The 23,074-nt window shown below is 33.9% G+C and overlaps 2 protein-coding genes across 2 annotated transcripts in view; one reads left to right on the top strand and one right to left on the bottom strand.

Moving 5' to 3' along the window:
- LOC138709971 (collagen alpha-2(IV) chain-like) overlaps positions 1-23,074 on the bottom strand; it is a 65,628-nt gene that overhangs the window by 12,137 nt on the left and 30,417 nt on the right. The window contains exons 6-8 of the mRNA XM_069840653.1: positions 559-743; positions 365-515; positions 92-199 (exon numbers count right to left, since the gene is read on the bottom strand). Of these exons, the coding sequence (XP_069696754.1) occupies positions 92-199; positions 365-515; positions 559-743 (444 nt within the window). The remainder of the gene's footprint in view (positions 1-91; positions 200-364; positions 516-558; positions 744-23,074) is intronic.
- Positions 7,875-18,147, top strand: LOC138710711 (uncharacterized). The gene is made up of 3 exons (XM_069841779.1): positions 7,875-8,243; positions 10,479-10,564; positions 16,273-18,147. The coding sequence occupies exons 2-3, from the start codon at positions 10,553-10,555 to the stop codon at positions 17,791-17,793; spliced, it is 1,533 nt and encodes a 510-aa protein (XP_069697880.1). The 5' UTR covers positions 7,875-8,243; positions 10,479-10,552; the 3' UTR covers positions 17,794-18,147.

Below are 23,074 nucleotides of genomic sequence, written 5' to 3'. Positions count from 1 at the left end.
TAGCGACACGATGACATTCCCCCCTCCCTTCCTTGCTCCCTAATACATTACGATATAGTGCATGTAGCAGTTAACTCAACGGTTTACGTACACCAAATGCTCTCTCTGGTAATCACCACAGGCGTCACAACTACAACCACCACATCCGCCAAAACCACAATAATCACCACAGGCAGGATAGCCACCAGAGCTATCACAACTACAATAATCATCAGAGTTACTACATAACACAATGATAAACAGAGCCACCATAGTAATAAACACATGCAACAAAACCACAATGAACATCACATCAACCAAAACCATAATAATCACAGACACTACAATCACAACAGTCAACAGAATCAAAATAATCACCACAAACCGGAACCACAATAATCACTACAGATGCCAGAACCACAATAACCATTACAGAAACATAACCACAAATCACCACAGCCACCACAAAGACAATTACCACATCTGGCAAAACCACAATCATCCCAGTTATTACAACCATGATAATCACCAACCCACTGCAACCACAATAATCACGACTGACGCCAAAACTATAATTACCATCAGAACCACCACAACCGCAATAATCACCACAGTAACCACAACCTCAATAGTCGCTACAACCACAAACACAGCTATCACAGCCACAATAAATATCATAACCACCATAGTCACAATAATCACCACGGACACCACAACCATAATAAGGATCAAAATCACCTCAATCACAATAATCACCACAGACACTACAACCACAAAAATCAAAAACAGCCACTACAACTACAATAATAATCACAGTTACTAAATCCACAATAAGTTCAACCTCCACAACCACAATCACAATAAGTACCAAAATCATCACAACCACAATTAGCATAACTACCATAACCTCAATAATGACCAATATCGTATGCAGAGACTAAGAGAAAAGCGGAAAGTAGGAAAGACTGGAGCATGCTGGGTTTACAGTGAAAGATCTGTCACTGCGCAGAAAACTATGAATGAATTACCACTACAATAACCACAAATATCACAGCCACAGTAGTCATCAAAACTACCAGAACCATAATATACACGAAAACCGCAACAATCACAATATTACGAATATTATCATGGGCATGATAACCACCATCTCCATAACCATAATCACAATCACCATAATTACTGCGATTACCATCAACAATAACAATAATAACGATAAAAACTATAATAACTCAACAATGTGCACTTTAGAAGCATAAAAGAAAAAAAAAAGACAGAACCAATTCAGAAAGTACAGATATTATTAGTTTAGGGGTTGATATGGTGATATTAAGTACATTTCTAAATGAGAATTCCAAACCAAAGTTCTCGTTAAAAGACTGAGTTCGTACATTTTAAATCTCGACTAGAACTGTGGCTGCATTTTTTTTATCCTATAGAACACTTCAAATGAAGATAATAACAAAATTGTAATCTGGGCAATAAAATGAAACTGATTAGTTACGAACAAAGTGTAACGTTTTCTGCTTTGATAATGCTTCCAAAAATGTATTCGTCTCAAAATGAATAATGTTGAGTGTAACGCTTTTATCTATCGTTATGTTGTAGTTATCCAATATCATCCGATGTATTTACCTTGTTCCTTTGCAAAAATGCTAGCAAAAGTCACGAGCAAAATAATCGAATTAAGAAAATTATGCTCCATACTTGATAATGCAATAGTACTTCACTCCCAAGGGTATGTAGGTGCAGACAGTAGCAGAAACTCGTCTACATTCCTCGTACCTTCGTTATTAGTTACCGTTATAAGCAGTGATGTAATATTTTGTGGTTATAATGGCAGTGTTATAAATATTTTATTAAATCTCAACGTAAGTAATTTCAATAAATCTGTTTTAACTCGAGGCCACCTGCCCTGTAAAATAACTTCGTTAAAGTATTAGAAGAAAAACCATTATGCATTTGTAGATATTAAACGCGCTGATTAAACGAAATTTATTCACATATGTAATAAAATATATATATATGTATATATATATATATATATAAAACTATAGAATATCAGAGAACAATAAATTACAAATGTTTAAATGCTACCGAATAAAATAATAAATTGTAACCATCTATTTATATAGCACAAATGAAGAACACAGGAGAAAAAACATAAGCCCAAAATGACTGATTTTCTGTTTTACATGTCATGTAATAGCTCATGTAGTGTAGATTTATGTAGTTTAACTGTACAGAATAACAACCTGATTAGTTCAAAGAAATTTGAAGAATGATAACGCAAAGATATAAGGATATAATGGGTTTTGAAACTTTTCACTTTTTATCCTGTGAAAACAGTAAAACGTGACTTTCCAGGTTTTTCCCCTGTACTCTTAATGTATTCCGCATTAATTTTATGTTAAAAAATGTTATGTTTTATTTAACGACGCTCGCAACTGCAGAGGTTATATCAGCGTCGCCGGATGTGCTAGAATTTTGTCCCGCAGGAGTTCTTTTACATGCTAGTAAATCTACTGGCATGAGCCTGTCGCATTTTAAGCACACTTAAATGCCATCAACCTGGCCCGGGATCGAACCCACAACCTTGGGCAAAGAAGGCCAGCGCTATACCAACTCGCCAACCAGGTCGACAATTTTATGTTCTGTATTATTTCCAAAGTCACCTCTCTCACACAGGGTCTACCGACTGTAAATTCATTTGTCGAATTATTCTTCCAGACGTTCTCCCAAGGATATGAGATCTCGATTTGTTTCTATAATTTTGAATGTCTTCTAAAAGTGTATCAATTTTGAATTCTTCGAAAATGCCAGTATTTCTTTTTCTTCTTCGCCTTCTTCTGTGGAATCAATGATTGGGTTCAAGTCTCTTTTATGTGAACCACTGTTACCGTAGTTTTTTCTCGGTCGTCCCAAATCCCGTCTACCAAATGGAATATAATTAAATCTCTGCAATGGCAAATCCTTAGGGAACATTCTCCATCCACATTATGATATGTTTTTACATCTCCAACCAGACTTATGTTCAGCTATTTCTTGAAGTTCAATCTTCTAATTTGATTTTCTAAGCTGACTTTCAATAAACGACTCAGAAATCTTATTTTCTGCTGCTTCTGTGTTTTTTTTCTCAATATCTACGTCTCACTTCCATAACAAGACATGTTTTGATACCTCTACTCAGGACCGTAGCGAGGGACTGGCGAACTGGGAGGTCTCTAGGGGCGCAAAATGGGTGATGGTGTTGACACGAATAAAATTAATCTCACTATATCATGAAACGATAACAATTTCGTACATCTTCTCACAATATGGTATTTTCTTCTTAAATTAAATTATTCAATTTTAAATTCCTTACATTCCTTCCTTTCATAGTATAAATGAGAGAGCTTTTACTAAAAAAAAAAAAAATGTTGTTTGCACCACATACGCAAAGAACTTTACCGGGCTCTTCCTATATTCCGGACACGACTGCTCTTCGCCCGGAAATACTGAATTCGCTCTTAAAGTTTCGCTTTTCGTACGTGATAGGCCTACATAATACACTATTAATATTAGAGGACCTAATCTAAAACCTCGTAATCTAATGGATAATATAGTGATAAGTTGTTTTCAGAAGTGGGAAGGGTGATCGTAGAGGAAAAAGAAAAAAAAATGTATATGATTTGCTGCTGATATGGCGTTTTTTAAATTAGTTACTTTAAGTCGTTGTTAGCAGAAGAGGAGATAATACTAATGGATATGCTACTGGAACTAAATGACAGCTGTGAGCAGCATGGGATGAAGATAAATATAAACAAGGTGAAGACAATGATTACCGAAAGGAAAATAGAAAAAGGTAAACGGGCGAATTCGAAATGAGGCAGTAGAACAAGTGAACAGTTTCAAAAAGTTAGAGTATACTACAAGTAATATATGATCTAGGTTAGGTTAGGTTATATCGTAGAACTTGGAAATTTAAGTGCTGAAAGTTAAGAATGACACTGAGTGTAGGTGTAGATGAATGGATGTGGTGCCCGTGAGGAGGGTTTTAAGCCTAGTTCACAGGAGTCCGATATGTAATAATAGACAACAGAGTCACAAGGACTGGGTAATGAAGCTTGTAAACCGTGCGCTAATTTGTAAGTGGTAGTTAAGAGGATTAGAGACCTTTAACTGTACCAAAAAAGGAAAATACTGAATGACGAGAATGACTTGTCAAAGAAGTGGGGCATGGCTTCTATTTTATAAACTATGTCGAGAAACAATATTAACTTTTAGCACCTAAAATTCCGGCTCTAGTTATATGATTTAGGAATGTACACACGAAAATAAATTCAAGTAAGAATCACGTTGCCATTGCATGAGAGGTCAGCGCATGCCCCACAGCAAAACTGTTCTTGTCGCGATCCCCTCATCTAAGACACGTACACTCGCAATATTTACGCAAATACATCTTGTCGCTAACAGTGGTGCGATCTCTCAGTAATGTTCAGAACGAAGGGAGAGGGAGGGAGGGAGGGATATATATTTTTTTCTCCTTCTAACGATGTCACAGACCAACGTCATGTTCTTATATTGGCGACATTGTGTATTTAGTTCAATTTGGACGTAACCATAACATCACGGTTCAAAGCTACTGTAACAAATTCTCCACTTTAGCGCACCCACTGATATAAAATGGTGACCATTTTAACTTTTTAAGAACAAAAACAAAGTTTCAGATTGCACTAAGACGCTTAAGACCAATATTATGAATAATTATCTTAATTTACCTGAGGAATCAACGTGACTGATATATTTATCAGAATCTTACTTTTAATGTATGAACTATCGTATATAATGTAACTCAAAAACTTCTTTCAAAAGTTTGAATTGCGTTAGTTTGCTGTCAGTCCAAGCATTATAAAATTTACATGGTTATAGATTTAGCTCAACAAAAATTGAGTTTACGATTAAAGGATTCGAAATAGACAGAACACTATTTTTCAGAACATAGAATCAAATGGTCTTCTAGAACAAAACCATATATAGTACGTACTACTCTAATTAGATATTACCGTAAGTGAAGACACAGATATTTGTTTCAAACACCTTATTCAATTCGTATAGAATTTCGACATTTTCATTCTGTTAATCTTTAATACTTCATTAATACGACTGTAAAAAAGGTTATTGGACTTCTGCAAAGGAAGTGCATTGCTTGATAATATCAATGTTACATCAAACTATTGTCTCCTATTTATGTTTGTATCATAACAAATTACAGTCTACTTATAAAGATTCTATTTTCTTCGTATCTAAGTTCACTTGAATGAAACAAGTAGTAGGATATATATATATATGAAACAACTCTTAAATTCAAACTTACCTTACCGAACCTAGGACCACACTCTCTCGCCCATGAAGTACGTTGGTCTAGTCTAAACTAAACAGAGGCCAGCGTTCAGCGACACGTACTGAACTGCAAGTGTTTCGGTTCGGCCAATGGCATTGCAGGCGGAAATGACATAGATATCGCTGTTCAGGTAAATTAACATATGTTTAATAAAATATAGAGTAAACAATCGATTCAAATAAGCGTATCTTTTGTTGAAATTAATTTTCAATGTAGCTACTTAACTTTCCTATCCGTCTGCCTTTCAAATAATACACACATATGAATAGTTGCTATAAAATAAATTAAGTCTGAAGTTAACTCAATTCAAATATCCACTTCTGCATTCGACCCCATCCACGTAGTATAGAAATTAATCAGCCCCATCGCTTGAACTCACTCAGGGGTGCACAAACACATTCATCCTATAAAAGTATTGGATTGTTTAATGAGTAGTATTATTACTAATATAAAAATGGAAAAAATATACGCAGTAGGCCTAGGTACCTCCAAGATCAGTGGCGCCATTGAAATAATGATCAGTATATACTATACATACCACAGTATATGTTTATACAACTTTGTTTTGGTTAACTATTTAAATAATTCATATTTTAAATCCCTAGTTAACCTTGGTAACATATCAGAGACATATAGTAAGGGCCGGGTATTTATGGAGATCGCGAAAATCACGACGTAATAGATATACTGTACAATAGAGTTTCACTAATCTTTACGAATTAAGTGATTCTGATTAATAATATGCAGATAAAACAATCGCGGCAAATCGGAAATAGGGTTCTAATAGCGAAATATGAACACATTCGCGAATTATTACTATTGCGTCGTTTTATAGCGAATTTCATATTTTGAGTTTCTTCGGATTTTTTTTTTCACTTGAATTTGTTATATACTGTATATCCAAGTAGGCTACATTGCATAGTATTCCAGGTGTTCTGATCACATTAGTGAACTCAAAAGGTGGAAAATTCAAGATTTCACTAATAATTTGAAAGTGTTAATTTGAGGGCTGCAAGTTTTTTTCTCGTTTTTAACGAATTTGTGTTAAATATAGTCTCAATCCAACAAATATTGTCTATTGGAAAGTATTATCCATACCACACCTTTACCAGAATCCAACGACGTTTTAATGTCGATTATTTGGAAAGTATTATCCATATTGAGTTAAGGGGACACTCAACTTAAAAATTGGAGAAAAAGTGTCATAGAAATGAAAAATTAAATTTCTACACTAATTTACGTGACAGAACTAAATCAATACGCAGAATTCTTCCCCTATTCATTGAGAAGTCACAATCAAATGCACAAAGCCAAAAAATAAAAAATGACAATTAAAAGTGATATTTCAATCAATCATTAGTTGAAATATCACCTTTAATTATCATTTTTTATTTTTTGGCTTTGTGCATTTGACTGTGACTTCTCAATGAATAGGGGAAGAATTCTGCGTACGGTATTGATTTAGTTCTGTCACGTAAATTAGTGTAGAAATTTATTTTTTCATTTCTATGACACTTTTTCTTCAATTTTTAAGTTGAGTGTCCCCCTAATATTCCAATTCCAAAATAATTGTAGTTTCCAAAATTTCCATTAATCTCCGCCAAGAGTACAAATCAATCTCCAACAATAGCCGCCAATACCAATATTAAAAAGCACAAATGATAAAATTAATCTCCATAAATACCTGCCCCCTGCATATAGGCTGTTCAAAGTTAGGCACTTTATGTTTTTATTTTATTTTAGTAGGTTATTTTACGACGCTTTATCAACATCTTTGGTTATTTAGCGTCTGAATGAGATGAAGGTGATAATGCCGGTGAAATGAGTCCGGGGTCCAACACCGAAAGTTACCCAGCATTTGCTCATATTGGGTTGAGGGAAAACCCCGGAGAAAACCTCAATCAGGTAACTTGCCCCGACCGGGAATCGAACCCGGGCCACCTGGTTTCGCTGCCAGACGCGCTGACCGTTACTCCACAGGTGTGGACCACTTTATGTTGAATTCTATCTACATGATTCAAGTCTCATATCATTACAGTTCCTTGTATGATAATCATGAAAATTCCAATTCAAAATAGATTCATATTATTATTAATATTCAATTTAATATGCAACAGACAATATTTTTTTATGTTCTTTTGGCCCGTATAACACAGGCGTATTATTGCCACATATTATGACCTAATACATTCATGTTTCTATTACTTAAGTTTTTGATGATGAGTATTTTCAATTGATGAGATAAATTAACATTCTTTTCTTAAATCATGCATTCTTCTGTTTTATAAGTGTTTAGTGCTGTCAGTAGGCCTACTGGCAATTTTCACATTACTCGTACAATGCGTGAATGCTGATCTTATTATTGACAACCATATACACATTTTATTTGATGACCACAACGACATTAATTATTTATTTCCGTATAAAATGATTTTCATTATCTTGTGACTTTCTGCCGTCCTCTCTGGCGACAATTTTCACACATGTGTTGGTAACACCTCTCAAACAAATCAGCTGTTGCGTTGAGATAGTGAAGTTGTGTTGAGATTTCGGATCTCCTCAGCAAAATCTATGAATAAATGCAGTTACACATATAAGTACGTAAAGATGTAAGTTGTACGTTATTAACAGCTATTCAGTTTCATCAAGTGCGAAAATCAGCAAATATCAAAACATTGATTAGTCATTGTTGTGCAACTTCAGATTGTTCCAAACATGTAATAGCCTACCACTTTAATACCTGTAGTGGAAGTGAATTAATACAACATAAGAAAGCTGCAAATTCATTTAGACAGAAGAAACAGTTCCACTGACCTTGGAACCGAATTAAATCACTCCATGTAAAAGAAGAAAACTGACTCCGAATTGGAGGTATGAAAAGGTAAAATTCAAAGCCATTGTTGACAAAGGGGCCATAGATAGTTATTATAGAACACTCACATGAACTGGTTAAGATAGGTTTGTTTCCGTGTACAGATAATTGGCCACGAAACGCCCTGGGGCCCCGTGAGTAGCCCCCATCATAAGTTTGTGTCCCCCTATAAACTTATTAGGTACTAGTGTAGAAAATTATATGCAATAAAAATCTGAAATGCATGCAAATGTGCACTAAAATGCCAAAATACCATAATATTTACTAAAACTAAAGACTTAACACTGTAACACACTAACTACGGTACTAGCCTTCAGGGCCGCATCCTCTGCAAATAAGGTAATTCTCCAGAAAAGCTACACTGAAAAAGGGACAATTTTATTTTGCTACACTGTCTTCTGAGAGATGTATATAGTAATAAACACGTGGTTTTAGTATGCAACCACAAATATTTTCAACATAAAAATCGTTTGATGCTTACCTGTATATTCTAATGCACTGTTGTAGCTCCCTCTCCATTTGTTACCAGTACCAGTACACTCGAGAGATCCAGGACGCAATACTAGAGAAATGGACCATTTCCCTAGTAATTCATCCTGAACTTCTTTAGGTAATTAGCTAATTAGTAACAAGTGGGGAGGGGGAGGGCCGCTACATTGCATTAGAATATACCTACAGTTAAATATCAAACGATTTCCATGTTGAAAATGTAGTTTAACCCTCTAATACTCTTGTCAAGGGTCTGTGTCCTTAAAGCGTTATAAGTGGAATAGCTCTATAGACAGGAAATTATTTATGAAAGGGCGAAAACAATTTAGACACCACTCCATAGGAAACATATTTTAGTGCGCATTAGTTACAGTGCAAAATGCAGATAAAAGCTAATCTCATATGAAAAATCTTTGATTGTTGTTTGCCATGTGTTTGTACTGCTACTGCTATTATGAATGATAACATTTTTTCTGCAATTGAAGTAACTACAGATATACCACTGAAACAACACTAATGTAATTTTTCACTTATAGACAGAGATTTCCGCTTTGTCATTTTGCACTACCAAACTTACTGCACACTTCTCAGATTTCATAGGATGACTAAATTTTACAGAAAGGACAGGAATGTATTGACAGGAAGACTTTTGAGTGTTAAAATTCTTTCATACAAAGGGAAGTACCAGTAAATACATCTTCGGATAGTGCTAACCAGAGGGTTTTTTCATGTAGAGGGTGACATTTTTTTCTTGCACCTGTGGTACAATGACCCTCAGTACAGTCACAACAACATATTTTTTCACCAAGCTTTTAAAAATATGTTTCTCAATTTATACGGATTTTTTTTTACTCATTTCCGATCTGAAAAAAAGCGCTACAGTACAAGTGGAATTTAATAGCGTTACAAGACGATAAAATTATGCAGGATTATTTATATGAAATGTCCAGGAACCGTATAAAAAGAGCATAATAAACGGGATAGTGTTATAAGGGGGAGTGTATGAACGAGGTTTTACTGCATTTGTAGTTACATAATAAAACCGTATGTTTATTATTAGGCAGAGGCATATGCAAGAGGGTGGTTTTACCAGGTTTGAAAACCCCCTACCCCCTTGAACTTAAAAAAACAAATTATGTATATTTCAACATATTTGATTGTTGGATTTTCCCATATGTACTATCATATACTTACAAATAATTGTTGACTATATATATATATATATATATATATATATATATATATATAATGACACAAACATTTTTTATTATACAAAATGAAACACAAGTTAAGATTTGTTAGAAATTGGATGGCTGTGAAAAAATTACGTTTCTAAGATTTTATAAAGATATTCATGAATATCTTCCATTGGAACATAATATAATATTCATAAATATACCATAACATACCGATAATGATAATAATAATAATAATAATAATAATAATAATAATAATAATAATAATAATAATAATAATAATAATAATAATATACAATTTAAAATATCGATAATATAAATTGTAAACAATTTTAATAATGATCCCCCTCCTTGACAAAAATTCTGCGTACAGTACGCCACTGTTAGTAAGCTATATATACATCTTACAATAGAAACATAGACATCTAGAAACCAATGAAGCAATATGACTAAAAATAAACATTTGCTTTGTCCACATTGTTCCGGAAAGATTAGGTTTTTTGAGATGAATTTTGTGGTTTGATGCACCTACTTGTTGATACTGGTACTTTCTCTGTAGGTGCAATTAATACTACACTGCTTAAACGACCCAGGAAAGATAATGCTGATTGTTTTGCAGATGATCCATCTAGCATGAATGAACTTGTAAGTGTAATACGTACTGGTATTGCTTAATGAAACATTAATTATTCAGGTATTCATTAATATGCAATGTGTAACACGTAATATGGAAATTCAAGATGCAACAGAAAATGAACAGAATGATATTAGCAAAGTACTGGTAGGCCTACCTACTATATTTCGAGTTAGGTCTAGTTAAAGAAGAGAACTGGATAGGATAATAATATGTAAAATAATGTCAAGAAGTAATTTAAAAATGGATAAAGTATGAAAAAAAAGGGAGTAATTTGCGTATGGTAGGACAAATATAATGGACAACAGTAATTGTATATTAGTGTAATAAAAGAGCAGAGAGAGTGTGGATAAAGGAACTGAGAAGAATGAAAGGACGATAATAAGGACTATAGAAATTTATGAAAAGCAGTATAAAAAATTAAGATTATAGTATTAGAAGGGTTAGTTTGGTAAGATAGTTACAAATTATATAGAGATAGTGGACTGAAAAACAAAAATGTGAAGGTCCACCATAACTAAAATGTAAGGTTATTTCATAGTAAATTAGCAATATCATTCTTGGAGACACTCTTTTAACACTTATATAATCACTGATGAATGTTATTGAACAGCTACCATCATTTCCCATGGTCCTGGAACACAACTATGGTCTATTCAAATTTTGTACCCCATAACATAGTACCTCGTTTATTTATATTTTTGCTATACTGGTACTGTAGTTTGTAGTCAAGTCACTGCAGCTATCTATGAACGGTCTATGTTACTTCTATAATGTTCTTTAAATAGTTGTATCATGGACCATAGTTGTGTTCCAGAACCATAGTTATGGGAAATGACGGTACTTTACTGTAAATAATTGATTAAATGGTGATCTTACTAGTGTTAATTGTGTAAGCATGTGCTTTACTGTGTTAATATTATACATTTTGGTGGTAAAATACCTGGTTAACTAGTTTCGACGTGGTAATTAACCACCAAACTTTATAAGATTAACATAGTGAAGTAGTTAATTCTTGTCCAATAACATTCATCAGTGATATCAATATCGTTATCAGTTATCAAAGTACTACCTTTAATGTGTACTTAACCCATTAAGACCTAAAATTTGTTTTAATATTTCAAGAGTTTTCCTATAAAACCAAGTCATACACAAAATTTAACTAAGAATATAATTATAAATATTTTGAGAAAATTGCACATACATGTAATGTTCAATATTCATACTTAGGACATCCTTTACTCAAGTTTTCCAGTCTTCCTGCTGAATGTTGGAATGGAAGAGAGTGAATGACATCTCTGTCAACTGCTCCACTTTAGATACAATCAACCAATCAACTACCAGTATTGAGGTCATCATATATAATTACTTGCACTTTATTTTTACACTTGTCTCTTCAGTTTTATAGTGTATGGTATGGGTCAAAACATTTAGCATAGAGTCTTCTTTTAAATTTCTCACAAATAGTTGGTTTTGCTCTTGAACAAGGGACATATTATATTAGTTTTCCTGTAAATTGCTTTTTTTCTATCAATCATATGCCCAGTGTTGTCAGACTGTAAATATATCAGGAATTTTTTTTTGGTTCCTGGTCTTGGAACCGAATTTTCTTCTAATACTAGAACTTGAGAGAGAAGACTTGATTGAAAATTTTAACTTAACTTATATTTTTCTTTTCTCATGTGATGTGTGGAAGAATAATTAGTTTTATACCCTGAATTATGGCAGTATATTCTAATTCATTTTCAGTATAATTCATTTTCAGTAAGTGGTTGCTGGTTGCTGAGTTAAACTTGCTTGCTTGGTGTAATTTTAACAGCCCCAGTAATCAATCTGAGGCTTTGATTCTCTATTTGTTTAATTTTACTTATTTGTCTTTCCTTAAGTAAAATAAAAAGGTATATTCCAAAAAAAAAAAAAAGAAAATTCAGTATTTAAGTTAGTTACTTAACAGCTTTGAATTTTAAATGATGACTACATATCGATCGTCTAGTTCAAAAGTGCAACAGCTCAAAAAAACAAGTTTTGAGATATCTTCAGTTGAAAGTTTCAAATAAATCACTTAGAAAGGAACAGAGTTCTGGTTCATAACCACGACAATTAGAAATGAGTCAGTATTCAGGACGAGTTTATTACAACCTTCCAGTTCATTATTAATACATTTCGAAATGTACTAATAATGAATTAGTAAAGTCCGTAGTTATAATTATGTCTAAAGCAGTTTATTTAATTTTTTTCTTTTTGGTTGTAAATATGACATCTCAATACTGAATCGGAAAGAGCTCCGAAAGGGGCTTTCAGTAGCATAAATAACTAAAAAATGGCAATTTTTGAGTTGTCGCACTTTTGAACTGGACGATCGATATACATTGTTATCTGTCAAGATTTTGTGAAGTTCTGTTCTCCTTACTTGAGTGAAGCCAGCAGCATTCCATTATAAGATTTTGCTATTAACTGCTGTCTTATGTATTTTGTCCTGAGTAGCAGTCTCTGCTTGGGGACCGGAATGTTTATGTTCTGGACATCATCACGAGAAGAAAATGGACAAAATTCTATTGGCTAAGTATGTTTAATGTGTGCTGAATCCGTTAACAATTAAAATTTGTTTTAATATTTTCAAGAGTTTTCCCATATATCATTTAATTAAGAATACCGGTATACAAACGTTTTGGAAAAAATGAACAAAAGTAACAAATTATAGCATGTCCAATACAAATGCCACTAAGATCATTGTAGACAATTACATGCACTTCATTTTCACACTTGTCCCCTAGCACTGAATGCTCTTTTATAAATCACAAAGTAGTTGGGTTCGCTCTTGAACAGTGGACTAGTAGGCATATCTTAGTCTCTTTTGTGTAAGATTTTTATCTATCATATATGCATATTTTTGTGAGACTGTAAATGTGTGAGATATTTTCACTTTGAACTATCTCAGAAATATAAAAATATAAGTACTGTACTCTCTTTTGAACATCAGGAGGTTGTAATCTTCCAATCAGCAAAAATATTGTTGTTGACAATGAAGTCATTAGCTCTCTTGCTCTAGCAATAAATTGAAAAGCCATATGAAAAGAATGAATCAGATTAGAATTTCAAAACAAATTTTAAAACATAAACTAGACCACCGAAGAGGTGGCAACCCACTTGGCCTAATGTCTGAAAGTGTGTGATGATAATCATCACGAGCATGCAGGATATGAAGACTTGAAGAACCTGGACACATGAAGCATTTCTGTATCCATTTTAGTATGAGCATGGAGTTCTACATTTTGGTGATTACCACATCTGTCATTGGTCAGTGGAACCGTTTGACCTAGCTGGTATCTCTCAGAAGAGTCCACAAACAGATCTCACATCTGTCATCTGGAGGTTGCCCCTATATACAATGACAGATCAATTTGAGACAGCAAGAATGTATAGTTATATAAGTAATTGATTAACTAGCGGACTTACTCGTGTTAATTATGTAAGTCTGTGCAGCTTACAGCTGTTTCGGTGCTTCATCACACCATCCTCAGAGCCTACTAGATCTCGGCGTCATCTCGAACTTCTCTGCCTGTTATGTGGGTGCGTTTGATTGTTGATTGTAGGCTCTGAGGATGGTGTGATGAAGCACCGAAACAGCTGTAAGCCGCACAGACTTACATAATTAACACGAGTAAGTCCACTAGTTAATCAATTACTTATATTCAAGTGTTAAAAGTAGTGTACGCAAGATTCAAAATGTATAGTTATAGTTTCCAATATGTTATTACCAAGGTGTCGAAGTTGATGGTAAGAAAAAAAGGAAGTAGGCTACCATTTTTTCCTCAGATTTAAAATTAGTATGCAGTGATTAGGTCATGAGATATATGAACTGTTTTGGTATATTTTTTGTTGTGTATCCTAATGCTCTACAGAATTTTAACTTTTGTTTTGGAAATTAATGATTTCTGCTGGCGGGTGGCTTTTCATGTTATGGACTTAGGATGGATCCATGCACTTAAGCTCATTGCTTTGGAAATTAATGATCTTATCTACTGATAGGTGACAAGCTGGCTTTTCGTGGTATGGATCCAGGTTGGATCCAACCATAGTCTTTGAGTTTGACCAACCTTTCGTCAATCATCAATTAATTGTTAGCTTGACACAAAAAAAAAAAAAAAAAAAAAAAAAAACTAATTTCACCAGAGATCGATTATAGAAGTCTGACTTTATAGTACTTATATTCCGTGTCTACATCACTGAAGTGAATATTCTATTCTTTATATTCTGGAATCTCTTTATGACATGCATTCAGTAACAAATCGTACATTAAGTGTCATGAGGTCTGTCCCATTACTTGTTCTCTGTTGACAAAGTATGGTATTCACTGAGAAGAATAATGCAAACAATGTTTGCTCTAATATTTTATAAAAAATATTATTAGTCATAGATAGAAATACATTGGAACAGATTTTCCTTTCAGATATTCTTTCATACATATATATCTAGGAAAATGGGTTCAGGTGGTCTTTGAGATTGTAGACAGCCTTTTTAACTTTTTTTTTTTTTAAATTTAGGGTCATATGACTTTTATTATTAACAGCTGTATGATTAGTCAGTTGATGATTTGAGGAGACTGTATTAGAAGATGCATTGCTATTACGAAGAGCCACATCATCATCCTCAGGAATAATTTCCACTGTACCTGCTATATCAGGGGGCATGTCAGAAGCTTTTCTGTAATCTTGATGGCACCATCATTATAAATATTTTCACAATGACTAGCAGCATCTGGTGGAAATGAGGCAATGTGAAGTGAAACACAACCTCATCATTCCCGTTATTATTACTTCTTTTTTGTGTGATTTGATACTCTTTTTCAGGAGACAAAAACTACCATTTCCTCTTTCCTAATATAAAACAACCTGTAGTACATAAAAATAATACTCCATATTGTCCTAAATAAGACATCGAATATAACTGTATCTATTATCAAGGTATAGCAGAATTTGTTTTGTTTCATATATTGACACAATTACCTTACTTACTTATAAATTGCTTTTATAGAATCTGGAGGTTCATTGCTGCCCTCAATAAGCTCGCCATTGGTCCCTATCCTGAGCGAGATTAATCCAGTCCCTACCATCACATCCCACCTCCCTCAAATCCATTTGAATATCATGCTCCCATCTGCCCAAAGGTCTTTTTCCCTCAGGTCTTCCAATTAACATTCTATATGCATTTCTGGATTCACCCTGCTAGATGCCCTGCCTATCTCAAATGTCTGGATATAATATTCCTAATAGATGAAGAATACAATGCGTGCAGTTTTGCATTGTGTAACTTTCTCCATTCTCCTTAACTTCATCTCTCTTACCCCAAATATTTTCCTAAGCAATCTTATTCTCGAACACCCGTAACCTGTTTCTCTTTCAAAGTCACAACCATACAGAACAACCAATAATATAACTGTTATATAAATTTTAACTTTCTGTTTTTTTGAAAACAGACTAGATGACAAAAGATACAATACAATAAAAATAAATTGTATTATAACATATAAATAGCGTAAGTATGAAATGCAGACATGCAAGTTTAAGTTGATAGTCTGTTATATAATTCATAAAAGCGAAAAAACTTAAGGTATTATTATGGGTTTAAGTAATTCCGTCCTATGTATAGACAATGAGTCTCAATGGGTTTTAATGATTTGATAGAGTTGAGTTACTAATTACAAATTACAATTTTACAGGATATCACTAAAAAGCTAAACATTGAAATTAGCTCAGAAGATTACAATAGAATTGTGGTGTCTGATGTGTTCATCGACAAAACTTTGCTTGTAAAAGAGTTCTTTCTGGAGTCAGTAGATGAGGAACCAAAGATGGAAAAAGTTCTCATAACGGCACCTGGATACTGTGGAAAATCAATAAACATGGATATGATGAGGAAGTTTTTTGAAATACAGGTGGATGAAGAAGGAAACCCTAAGACGTGTGTGAAAAGAAATGAAGCCGGTAAATGGATGGAAGATAAAGAAAGAATGCCAGCAAGCAATTTCAAACTATTCAAGAACAACAATTTGAAGATTTATCAATGTCAATGTAGGACAAAGTACACAGTCGAACAGTGTCGAAATGGAACATGCCAAAATAGGCAATTCTTCTATGAACATTGTGGTCAACATCCTGTTATTTTTGTGAACTTTAAGAATGTGCAATGTCAGACTTGGCAGAGATTTATGGATTCGCTCAGAAACGTTTTGCGTGACGCATTTCTGGTACACCAGTATTTGGGAGAAGATACTAGTAGTCATTTATCAAAGAGCAAGTGGCAACAATTTGATCGTTATTCTAATGGCGTTAGATGCAGAGATTTAAGTGAAGAGGAGGTGCTGTTTGGCCTAGAATTCTTAGCAGAGTGTTTACATGAACAGTTCAACCGAAAAGTAATCATTTTAATAGACGAATTTGATGTCCCTATTATGCGATTAATATATGATCCAGAAGATTTCAAACTGGAATACATCCATGAAGTTGTTGAGTTTATTAGTATCATGATTTTTAAAGTGTTGAATGGAAATAAACATGTGCTGGGTGGAGTAATCAATGCTTGTTCTCTGCTGGCAACAACACTGTTATTATATGCAAACAACATTGAAATTTGTCCATTTCTGGAAAATCATCGATTCTCTGAATACTATGGATTTACAAAAGATGAAGTAGATATGTTGCTTAATAAGCCCCAATTCAAAGGCTTCGATGAATGGGAAATTCTGAATTACTACAGTGGATACCAAGTATATGGGAGTGGCACTAAACTATTTTGTGTTTATTCCTTTGTCAATTATCTTCAGGATTGGAGTGAGAAAAGGAATCCGCAGAAGAAAGAAAATTATAATTGTCGAGAGAAAAACCAGCACAACCTAGGAAGATATTGGACTGGAATGTATGGCATAGCAGTACTGTGTCTGCAGAAACTGTATAAAAATGAAGACATTAGAAAGAAAATCAGTGTCATTCAGTCACATGGGTCAATTTCAATAAGGAATGTTGGGTATAGATTAACTCCTCAAGATATATTACATCTTAAAATGCTGATATCACAATCTATCAGTTCTTATCCTAATGATAACGATATTGATTTGTTCGTTCAATATCTAAAGGATCATGGTTACTTCAATATAATCAAGGAAAATCAGTGGTGGTGTACATTGGAAGTACCGAGTGGCGAAATTCGAGATGAAATTACACGGACATTTTTTTTCATATAATTCCGACTAATATAAAGAAAGAAGCTCTCTGGTGGTGTACACAGTGGAAGTAGCGGTACAAAGTGGTGAATTTTCACACATCAGGTAGGCAGTACCATACTCCCGAGAACTCTGCCCATGCGTGCATGATTGTGAGAGTGCTTTCATTCGCATTATGTAACCCATTTTGTGACGTCACTGAACTACACCTTTGTTGAAGTGTCTGTTTTGTATTGTGTATTGAGAGATCACTACATTATTATGTGTCTTACGTTAAAGTATGTATTTATTAGGGTATGCAACAATGGTAAACCATAAAAAAATTATTAGAACAATGGGTGTTTATGTACGAGTATGTAAAAAATAAAGAGTCAGCTGAAATAACCATGCATTTTTGATATACCATCTGTTTTTGGTAACTGCACCACGACCAGTAAGACCACCATCCTATCTTAGTATTCATTCATTCATAGTTTTTCGCCCAAGGACAGATCTTTCACTGCGAACCCAGCCTTCTCCAATCGTTTCTATTTTCTGCTTTCATCTTAATCTCCGCATAGATCTATCTTAAAGCCATTTGATATCTTCTGCACCGAACTTTTCTCGTGTTCACCATTCATTCCAGTGCAACCTCAATAGGCAATTTCTTCTTAGTCAGTGACCCAGTCAATTTCTTTTTCTCTTCCTGATCAGTTTCGGCATTATTATTTCCTCACCCACTCTTTCTAGCTTCATTTCTTAATCTGTCTTTCCATATCCAGATTTCAAATGCTTCCAGTCGTTTCTCTTCACTTCGTTGTAATGTTCATATTTCTGCCTCAAACAATGCCACACTCCACACAAAGCACTTCACTAGGCTCTTCTTAGTTCTTTTTCCAGAGGTCCGCTCCTTTTTCTATTAAAAGCTTTCTTTACCATTCCTATCCTCCTGGCAGCACTTCATGTTATACTTATATTACACTCCAAGTATTTGAAGTTGTCTACTTGTTCCATAGGCCCTACTTAAAATATTAAGTTTTGGTTAATTTTCCAGTAGCCCTACTTTAAATTAGTACTTTCTGAAGCAGGCCTACTTATTGAGATATGAATTACTTTACAGTTAGATTTAATAACAGTGATGGTATTTTTATTATACACATATTCTATACTCCACACCTGTGGAGTAACGGTTAGCGCGTCTGGCCGCGAAATCAGGTGGCCCGTGTTCGATTCCCAATCGGGGCAAGTTACCTGGTTGAGGTTTTTTCCGGGGTTTTCCCTCAACCCAATATGAACAAATGCTGGGTAGCTTTCGGTGCTGGACCTCGAACTCGTTTCACCGGCATTATCACCTTCATCTCATTCAGACGCTAAATAACCTAAGATGTTGATAAAGCGTCGTAAAATAACCTAGTAAAATAACAAAAAATAGAGGACAAAATGATATTAAATGATTCACAAACCAAGTTGAAATATTCCGTGCCGGCTACCAGTACTCATACCGATGCATTACTGCTGGTGTTAAAGTAACATTAGTTCATAAAAATATAGGCCTACTTCAAAATATCTACTGTATTACTGGATGTCACAAAACAGAGAAACTAAAACACATTAAATGTCCTTATTCATTGGATGCAATATTTTAACATACGTCATAAATTTGTTCTTATTAGTATTAGTATTCAAAAATCACTTAATCTACCTCTGTCTTGGTGATTGTTTCTAGAGTTGACGATTTATTTTCTTCAGTAACTGGGCGGTTGCGAACTTTTCTTTTCGTAGAGTTAATTTTAGAAAATATACTTTCGTATGTAAACTGACGTTCAAATACATCTGACCTACGACTTTATGATCGTGTAAGCGAACTTTCAAACCACGAGATAAATTAGAAGCAAAAATATAAAAAATTAACCAACTTTGAAAGAGTACCGCTAGTTCTCAATAAGTGGCACCATTGTTGGTGCTGTTAAGGGGAGGTTGTAAGCCCTATCCTCGCCGTGTTAAATTTAGCAACTTCAGGTACACTTATCTCAGAAACTATTCAATCTACATCTATGAAAATTTGCAAACCTGTAGTTGTGAGCTTCCTTAACCTACCGACTTTTTCTTAGTTTATTAGTTCAGCTAAAAACCAAAAAATGTTAATTTTGATCCAAATCAGCTTACAACCTCCCCTTAAAAAGTGTCAGGGAAAATGATTGTGTAGATTAAGCATAAATTGAAGAGTTGTATGTACAAAGGGCGTATACCAGGAAACCATGTTAGGAGAAAATGACATTTGAAATTTTCATTTTTAGTGCTTGTACTAAGTACTTAAAAAAACATTTTTAATGAATGCAATAATGAATATAATAATTTATTATTGAAGACAAAATTCTATGAAACAGATTTGTAACATTTGAAATAGCATACGCCCTTAGTACATATAATGTTAATGACAGGAATTTAATATACCAAAACTAAATTCAAATAGCTGTTTTAAGTCACTTGTAATAATAATAATAATAATAATAATAATAATAATAATAATAATAATAATAATAATAATAATAATAATAATAATATGGTCATACATTACAAAGAAAAGAGAATTCAGAATAAATGAGTAAAGCCTGGTTCAGACAGTGCTAGTTTCTGTGATGGATTCCAAGGTGGCTGCGCTGATGGCTGCCCTGCGTGCTCACTTGCTGGCTCCCCTGTTGCCTACGGTGATGGTAGTTGTTCACATGGAGCTCGCTCTTTTCACAGTTCAAACACAGTCTAGTATATACAGTCGCGAAGCTCAATACGTAGTAAATATGCAAACATTAGATAGTTGCTCACTACTAGGATCGCTAATATCGCCTCATTACAGACAATGCGAAATAGAACCGGCACAGTCTATTGTTTCTAGCGCCCTCAAAACTCAAGCTTCGTGACTGTTTATAGTAGACTGTGGTTCAAATTGGAAAATCATCTGCTGTTTCATCTGTTGCCAACACTCATGGTCAGAAAGAAACTAAACCGTGAGTAGAAAACAACTAAAGTCCTACATTAACAGTAGTAAATGTCGCAATAAAGTAATTGAGCCATAAGTGCAAAACAGCTAAAGTCCGATATTTAATTGTTGTTTCTTAGAAACTAAAGAATATAGAAAAAAATAGGTTTAGTTGGAAAACAACGAACATGGCGACATGGTTTCAGTGGTGATATTATATGATCATCTTTGGTTTCCAGCCTGCAAACCATCACGAAAAATAGCAAGGAACCTACCCTCGAAATCCAGCAAGCTAGCCATCCAAGGAGCCACCAGAGCACATTACTTCCGGCAAGTGAGCACGCAGGCTACCCATCCGCGCAGCCACCTTGGAATCCATCACAGAAACACGCACTGTCTGAACCGGGCTTAATTTATATTTTTCAATAGACTGATGTGCAGTCTATACTAATTTTGTTGATAGTTTAACAAATGATACACAAGCTTTTCTTGCTTGCTATTTTTCATCTCAATAGTCTTCTTTATTTGAGTACTTCGCTCTCGTCCTCCTGCCATTGTGTTTTTGCACACAAAGAGGGAGATGAAATTTTTAATTTTGTAATGCAGGTATAGTATATTTTTATGTACTATTGGAGACGCTGACAGAGTCCGTGGATATACCAGAGTAGCGCAATCACCGAGTCGGCCGCCATTGTTAGTCCTTTTCAACACGCGTGGGATAGGAATATTTAAAGTAAAACTCTGATATTTTTAATTTGAAGGACAAAAACTTCTAAAGGATCTTCTTACATTTTAGAACATTATTGTCAGTCAACATACTAATGTATAAAAACTTTATTTAATAATTATTACAGCATACATATACATTTAAGTGCTGAATACACTCCTTCATAAACGTCACAGTTATAGGTATTACTGCAGCATGAACTTAATACATTACAAGTAACAAAGGAAAACAACAATGTTGCAAATAAAATAACAATAAATGTAAACATTTCCAACTGCATTCCTCGTGCAAACTCTCCGACTTCCGCATATAAGGGGACACTATACTGAAATTTCTCGAATTTCATTAGTTTTAAGAGTTCACAATAGCGAAATCAATAACTACCACACTTACGAAGCTAGATTCACCAAATTTTGATCACTGGTATATCTGCTTAATAGTGACAAGTGTACAAAATTGCATCCGCCTATGATACGTGGTTTGCATTTTATTAATTATTTTATCAAAATATTGAACTGCTTTATATAAAAAGTCGCTTGCACTACAATTGACATTATTCTTAAGTGATTTTCATTTATATGGCTCCTTACATACATGGAATCAAAGCTTAATATAAGGTTCTGCTGTAAAATTATCAAGTAAATTACTAGAATTTGTATTATAAAAAAATAAAAAAAATTAATAGTCATAAAAATTCCTAGTAATTTACCCATTCGCTGTACAGAAAATTCCAATAGTAGGCCTAATGTTTGTTCCAATGTACATAAAGAATCTTATAAGTGAATATCAATGAAAAATAATGCAAATTGTGACGCAAAGGACTTTTTGCATTGAGCAATACACTATATAATTAAGTTAGTAATAAAATGCAAACCACTTATCATAGAGAGAGACGAAATTTTGTACATATGTTATTATCAACCAGATATACTAGTCATAAACATTTTGTGAGTTTAGCTTTAAAAATATGGAAGTTAGTAATTTCAGTATAGTGTCCCCAAGGATACACTGATGTGAGATTTTGTCATTTTTGGTAAAAAAAATCGTTTCTTTGTTTTTATCTTCAAAAATTCATTTATGATCTAAAGATGCCCTCTGCCAATTTCCATGACCATACGACCGGTCTATCAGCTGTTTAGGGTCACATTTTGATTTTTAAAAGGCTGACTGTTAATTTAAATGCTCCGTCCACGACCTCCACTCTGAATTCTGCGACTATTTTGGAAATTACGCTATATTTCATACATTATTTATTATATTAGATTTCCGATTGAGCCAATGTAGCTTCTCGACTTCTCGAAATATTTCTTCATAGAATCCAACAGGTGTTAGACCTACTTCAAAGGCTGCTTTCCTTTAAAAGATATTTAGTTACAAAGGAGAGCACAACTCTTGTCTAAAGGAAAATTCCACTTGTTGCTAGTAGCCATAACAACGTGTTTTCCATGCTTGCTTTTTGTTTGTGATACAAGAAATATTTGCAAGTTTCTAACAGTTTTATTGGTAGTATTATAATAGTGTCTACAGTCCATAGTGATTTGTAAATAATATTTATCTATTACAGTGTTTTCATAAGATTACATAATTTTTTTAGTCATCTTTATTTACTAGTGTAGGTT

This window comes from Periplaneta americana, chromosome 12 (assembly GCF_040183065.1).
Source record: "Periplaneta americana isolate PAMFEO1 chromosome 12, P.americana_PAMFEO1_priV1, whole genome shotgun sequence".
In the NCBI taxonomy this organism is placed as follows: domain Eukaryota; kingdom Metazoa; phylum Arthropoda; class Insecta; order Blattodea; family Blattidae; genus Periplaneta; species Periplaneta americana.
Note: the sequence above shows the minus strand (reverse complement) of the source record. Positions and strands in the feature narration are given on the sequence as shown.